This window comes from Nasonia vitripennis, chromosome 5 (assembly GCF_009193385.2).
Source record: "Nasonia vitripennis strain AsymCx chromosome 5, Nvit_psr_1.1, whole genome shotgun sequence".
NCBI lineage: Eukaryota > Metazoa > Arthropoda > Insecta > Hymenoptera > Pteromalidae > Nasonia > Nasonia vitripennis.
This window is the reverse complement of record NC_045761.1, coordinates 10,252,284-10,259,081: the sequence shown is the minus strand read 5'-3', so window position 1 is coordinate 10,259,081 and position 6,798 is coordinate 10,252,284. Positions and strand designations below refer to the sequence as shown.

The 6,798-nt window shown below is 42.8% G+C and overlaps 1 protein-coding gene across 6 annotated transcripts in view; it reads right to left on the bottom strand.

Moving 5' to 3' along the window:
* Positions 1–1,559: 1,559 nt before the first annotated feature.
* Positions 1,560–6,798, bottom strand: part of LOC100678219 (mucin-19) — a 42,187-nt gene continuing 36,948 nt past the window's right edge. For all 6 annotated transcript variants that reach the window (XM_032601179.1, XM_031932287.2, XM_031932288.2 and 3 more), the window contains 4 exons: positions 6,384–6,797; positions 4,357–6,302; positions 4,139–4,276; positions 1,560–4,067 (listed from right to left, as the gene is read on the bottom strand). In XM_032601179.1, the coding sequence (XP_032457070.1) occupies positions 2,385–4,067; positions 4,139–4,276; positions 4,357–6,302; positions 6,384–6,797 (4,181 nt within the window). In that variant the 3' untranslated portion in view covers positions 1,560–2,384. The remainder of the gene's footprint in view (positions 4,068–4,138; positions 4,277–4,356; positions 6,303–6,383; position 6,798) is intronic.

Here is a 6,798-nt window from a genome sequence, read left to right as displayed (position 1 = left end):
GCTACTTGTTGTTTTTTTCCTCTTTCCGCGCGCGCGCGCGCTTATTAGCAGTGAAATTTGAGTTTCGTTATGCTGGATTGAGAAGCGACGTTGATGCTTTGATTAGAGGGAAATCATCGACGCTGATTTTTACTTGGCGGGCGTGTGTGAATATTGTCGTTGCGGTGTGGTTGGTTTATGGAGAAATTTCATTAAATCGTAAAATCCCACTTTATTGGACACTATTCGAGAGCAATTGAGGGAATATGTTGTATAACGGTTTATTGCGACGGTGTGATTGCTTCCTTAAATTGTGGCCGAGCTATCAAAAATCACCATCGCAAGCCGATGGGCTTTCTTTTTCCCTCCGCGACGACGGCACAATAGATTTTAGAAAATTGTTTTTAGAAAAATTCTCGCATGGGGATTTTACGATTGTTGACGTTCGCTTTTTGTAGAAAACGATCGTGTTTACGCAACGGAAAACCGTTTCGAAAGGTGTATTTTTTAAACACGAAAAAATCAACGACAATATGATCGCTATCAAAAGTCGCGATAGTGGATTAGCGATTCGAGATAGCCCGCATAAGGCCTTTGTTTTGCTGCGAGCGCGGCGCAAAACCCCGAAAAGGTATCACTGGGTCATCGGAGCACCCTCGCTTTAGCCGACATACTTTCCATTTCGGCTTACTTATCCTTTCTTTCGTTTCTCTTTTTCACTTTTGTTTGCGGCCGCAGCGAATATAACCGCATCTCCACGAGCGCGTGCGAATGATACGCCCTTTCAGGTCCTCTCACCTTTCCCGGCTCGCACCGAAATTATAAAAACTTTACCATTCTCGATACGCCTTCTTTGACCGCTTATTCTTTTTACTTTTCTCTACCTACGGCACAATGCGCGCGTAATGAAATCGTTTACGAAACGAATGGCTGATATTGAGATTTTTGTTTGCTTTGAAAATAAGGCTTATACCTCCGTCGTGTCGTTCTCGATTCTCGTGTTGTTAAAGGATAAATTGCTTCATTATTAGCCAATCTTTTATACGTCGTATTGTGGCTGCTACACATATATGGTTCACTGAACTTTGCATTGGCTTTCTATATTTTTCTCGCCTAGTACGCAACGGGTTATGATAATCAAATCTCTTTATAATCAAGTCTAATGATCCTTTTTTCCAAACTCCGTACACGATAAAACATTTTTTTCTTTTCACGGAGCAATGCTTCGCGCTTTCTGACATTTATATCCCCGGCAAAATTAATTAATTTCTGCTCCTCGAGTTAATAAATTTCTCTTTCCAACGTGGAAACTTTCTTTGTCAGCGTTCTACTTCAGTTTCAGATTCACTCGGCCGTGTAACTGAATCGTGTTTGTGCAGGAGAGTAATACTCGAGACGAGCGTTGCGTATTTTTCTAGCTGGTACATAGAGATATTACTTTTCGAGGGAATTAATATATAAATTTTGCATGTTTACAGCTATAATTATATCGTGAGTACAGTTTTCTCCTACGATTAACACTCGAGTAATTTCTTATGGCGTAGTAAAATTTTAGAAAGGAAAATTACATAGTACGTTAATTTCTGGTACATAATTTCGTATTTATTTACAAAATATTCAATCTTACATTATTTATCATAAAAACTAGCGTAAAATACGAACGAGTATTAGGCACATGTATTGCTTTCGTCACTTTTTCTCTAAAGATTTCGTGTACATTCAACTCTCAAGGGGTTTTCAGAACTTTGATTCTCTCGTTGCATGTATTTACAATCCGACTCTGTTGAAATACTTATTTACATTGTCTTAGAAATCCCTTCTTTTTTTCCTTGATTCATGTACACTTTGACTCTTTTCTAATACTAATATAATATAGCAAAACGTAAAATATGTAGATCTCAATACAATTAAACATAGTTAAAAGAGCTAATGCGTTTGATTAATTATTAGGCACGTTAAAACAACAAGTTCTGTCTACAGTATCTTTAATCTTACTGACTACTAGCGCTCTTAAAATAGCTCAAGATCTACACATTCTAGGGTTTATTTCGTTGTTTGCCTCACGTATGATATTGCTTACTTTCCACTTCATACACGGTAATATTAAAAGAAAGTATAATAATTTAATATTAAAAAAATACTATTCTAAATTAGAGGTCATGAGCATTATTAAAACATCCTATCAGAATAGAATAACACTTCGTTGAATACTTTGATTTCATGACGTGTCTTAAAGATATTACTCTACAGCTCTATTTAACATCGTGCATTTTCACATCGTCGAATTTTCAGCAAGGATGCATTAAAAAAACTGATAGCATGTCTTATCACTTTGAATTGCGGTCTCACATAGAATACTTTCATTCAGAATCATACGCATTATTAAATCATGGCAGTATGTCACCTCAGATGAGGAGTTTGTTGTCTTGACAAGCGGGGCCCTTGCTGGGGTAGTTGCAAGCTCCAGCGCTGGAGTCAAACGCCAGATGAACCGGACAGTTGAAGACGTGTAGCGTGTAGCGCTTCTTCCACTCGTCCCAGTGGCAAGCGTAGAACTTATTACAGATTTTGGGATGTCTGAACAGACCTGGCCTGACACAGTCCAATCCGCCTTCGAGCTTCTCGTCGTTGCTTCTCAGGCCACCGGGTCCGTAGCGATCGAACGATTCACCCTGGTCCCTCAGATTGTTTGGCGAACCGACGGGTCCGTCGAATAGAGCCTTACCTGCTCGTCTTTGTGCGAATTGCTGTCGTTCGTCTGAGTTGTCCTCTACCCTGATCAACAGGGGCTGACGATCTTGCGTTCTTGCGCTCAGTGGTGCCTCGTTCTTTTCGTAGAACAGCGAGGGCGGTACAGTGGTAGAATACGTTGGAACGTACTCGTTCGATGGCTGTGGTGGAAGGTAGGTGGATGGTGGTCTTGCGCTGGTTGGTGGCAAGTATGCCGTAGACGATGGTTCTCCTCTCGAGCTCACAACTATGCTTGAGTCATCTCCACCTTCGTTAAACCTGGCGTTCGAAGTCTTAATCAACCTGTTGGACGGAATATTTTTAGCGAATTCGATTTCTTTTTCGTTTTCTTTGTCAATGTCTACATCTACGTAGATATCGCTTTCATCGTAATTAGCGAGATCGACAGGGCCGCGGTTGCGAGAATTGATCGGCAGGGTCTGTCTGTTTGACCCACGGAATACGGCAAATGGATCAGCCCTGCAAGTACACTCGGCTCCCAATTTGTTGAGAATCAGTGGGTGCAGATCACTGAGTTTGACGATGACTTTCCTGTTTTGATTTCTCGCGCCGAATTCTCCGCTAGCATCGATACGACCACGCGTTCGACTGAAGTCGCCAGCGTAAGTAGTAACTTCGGGAGCAACCGTAGTACTTTGTTGGTTCCTAACTCCAAAGTTACCTCCATCATTGAATTCGGAAATGATTTGAACATTTTGTTGACTTCCCGAGTTTTGGCGAATGATATCGCTGTTGAGACCTGCACCACCTATCGATGTCACAACGTCCGACCCTATAAGAGTTCTTGTTTGGCCACTGAAGCCTTGATTCTGGTTTGAGAATGAATTTGCTTGGTTGTTTGAATTTCCACCGGCTGATACTTGAGAACCAAAGTTTCCTGAACCTTGGCTGCCGAAAATGCCATTAGCCGATCCTCGGGAACCAAACTCTGCTGAAGCTTGGTTGCCGAAGGCCTCGTTCACTTGTCCCTGAGAAGCAAAGTTCGAAGATGCCTGGTTTCCAAAGAATGCATTGGCCGATTCACGAGCGCCGAAGTTGCCCGTAGCTTGGTTACGGGCGAATTCTTCAGCAGACCCTTGAGAAGCGAATCCTTGAGAGGCTTGGTTTCTCAAGACTCCACCTGAAATTCTCTGCGAACCAGCGTTCGACGATGCTTGATTGGTCAGAACACGGTTGGCAGTTCCTTGAGAAGTAAAGTCAGCAGCGGCATTCAAGTTTTGTGAATTGACGGCTGCCGATGATTGGCCAAATTGACCCTGCGAGAACTCCGCAGAAACGATTGGCCTTCTGAACGTAACTCCAGCTTCGGGAGCGAGCGTGCTTGACGGTAAGTAAACCTAGAAAGCATATATATTTGTTTGAAATAAGTTCTTAATCCCATATATTGCATTTTTTGGTGATTAATTACCTGATTGGGAATGGTTACAGTAGATCCGAAGTCGTTTGCCTCGTTAGAACGCAAAGATCCTGTCTGTGCAGTGGCTTCACTTCCGGTGAAGGAATTATAGTCCTGCGTAGACGTAACAAGTGGACTGTTTTCGTTTAACTGAAATGAATAATTATAAATCATGAGAACACTATAAAATGGTCAAATGTACTTTGGTATGATATTGTTTGACTGCTTACCCCTCTGGCATTTGTTGTTCCTTGCTGGTAGTTTATATTTGTGGTTCTTGATTGGCCAGTCACCCTCTGTCCAAAGTTTCCTTGTTCAGCGTTAGATGTAACGTCCGAATAATCAAAGTTACCAGTGGAAGCGTAATCGTTTCCTTGATCAAACGACACTCCGACGTCTAAGTACGTTTTCACATCAGACTGATAAGGCCTTTGCGTGCTGATAACCGCTGGTATCGGAGTTGAAGATATAACAGTTCTAGAACTAGTATCGATCACGGGTCGAACAGTCGTAACAGCCTGAGGCAATTTAGCAGCGTCAAAGACTGTTGTTCTGAAATTTTCTAGTGGTCCGGTAGTGAATCCGACCGGGGAAATAGTAGTACTAAAACCTCTGTTTTTTTGGGCAGATTCTATAATAACTGAATTCTGATTGTTGAAAGACTGAGCGTTAGAAATGGGAGATGGAGTAGTAGACTCGAAGTAGCTCGTTCGCGGTGGAACGGGTGTCGTCGATATTCCCTCAACTTCCAACTGTATCAATGGTTTAGGATAAGAGTAACCGGCAGTTTCAGTGTTGGCTCCGGACGCAGTATTCGTTCTTGAAATATCATTTGAAGTAAAACCATTGGCAAACTGAGATGTTCCAAAGTTTGCTGTACTACCCGTAACATCAAAGTTCGTACCTCTTGCACCAAAGTTGGCAGCGTTTGTCGTGCCAAAGTTTGCTGTACTACCTGCCGTATTAAAGTTACTTGCTCCAGCGGTGGTGCCGAAGTTACTTGCCGTTTCTCTTGCTCCAAAGTTTGTTGCAGCTCCGTCAGTGTTGAAGTTTGTGGCTCCTGCGGTTCCAAAGTTGGTTCCAGCAGTATTGAAATTAGCAGCCCCCGCAGTGGTGCCAAAGTTATTTCCTCTTGCTCCAAAGTTGGTCGCAGCTCCATCAGTGTTGAAGTTCGTTGCTCCTGCAGTGCCAAAGTTGGATCCAGCAGTGTTGAAATTAGCCGCACCTGCGGTGGTCCCGAAGTTATTTGCCGTTCCTCTTGCTCCAAAGTTTGTTGCAGCTCCGTCAGTGTTGAAGTTTGTTGCCCCAGCAGTATTGAAGTTAGCAGCACCGGCAGTAGAGCCAAAGTTACTTGCAGTTCCTCTCGCTCCAAAGTTTGTCGCAGCTCCATCAGTGTTGAAGTTTGTTGCTCCAGCGGTGTTGAAGTTAGCAGCGCCTGCTGTAAAGCCAAAGTTATTGGTTATTCCCTTGGCGGCAAAGTTAGCCGCTGCTCCGTCAGTATGGAAGTTCGCTGTTCCTCCTGCAGTGTTAAAGTTGGCTGTTGCAATGCTTGGTCCAGCAGTTTTGAAATTCGATGCACCTGCAGTTGTGCCAAAGTTTGTTGTGCTTCCTTTCGCCCCAAAGTTGGTGGCTGCTCCTTCTGTCTGGAAGTTTGTGGCAAATGCTTGTTCGCCAATGAAGTCAGGATTTGGCCTGGGACGAAGAGTACTAGGTCCAAGAACGTAACTAGCACTTCCACCCACTTGAGCGGTTGTGATTCCTGTTTTCGTAGGACCAGTTTTCGTAAATCCACCTCTAGTGAATATTCCATCGCCAGTTTCAGAGCTATCGTCAGCTTTTTGAATAGTCGATTGCTCATTTTCTGCGTTGCCGCCATTGATAATAAATGAATTTGGTATTCTTGTGTAAGGAGACGTTCGGTAATCTTGTATGTCAGTCTCGGTAACTTTGTTTGTGACCAAACCATTGTTGTAACGGATTGTTCCACGTCCACCGTTATCGAAATATTCATTTGTTCTATAATTCTGAGGAGTGCTGGATTGAATATTTGGATTTCTGAAATCTGGAGCAACAGTTGAGGTGGGACCATCGAAGTTGTTTCCAAATAATCCGGTATTATCTAACTCAACCGAAGGTCGGGCATTATTTAGGGGTACAACTCCAGGGACGGGTGTTCCTAAAATTAAAACAATTGAGTTAAAAATGTTACAAAAGTGATTAATAAATATTTTTGAATTCATATATAAATTAGGTTTACCTTGATTATTAAAGTTTTGAGCAATGGTCGCAGGAGTGACCGCATTTTGAGGTGGCTGCGTAAATCCAGTTGCAGTGTAAGGATTCTGATTGGCCGTAGTTCCTTGATTGTAGGACGTAGCATCATTGCCGGTAGTTCTAAATCCAGTGTTAGCAGCTGTATTTCCATTGAATCTGAAGTTGTCAGTTCCCGCTGGGAATCTTGTAATTTGATTATTAGAAGTACTAAGACTGGATCCAAATATTTGTGAATTTCCATAGGCATTTGTTTGCCCAGCATCTGTGTTAAAGTTTGCTGGAGCAACGGTGGAACTTCCGAAATTCGTAACACCAGTTGTCGTTCTCGGGTTTCCAGCTGCAGTGCCGCCATTATTAGTTCCGTCACGTATTAAAGTAATGGATGGGGTTACACCAGC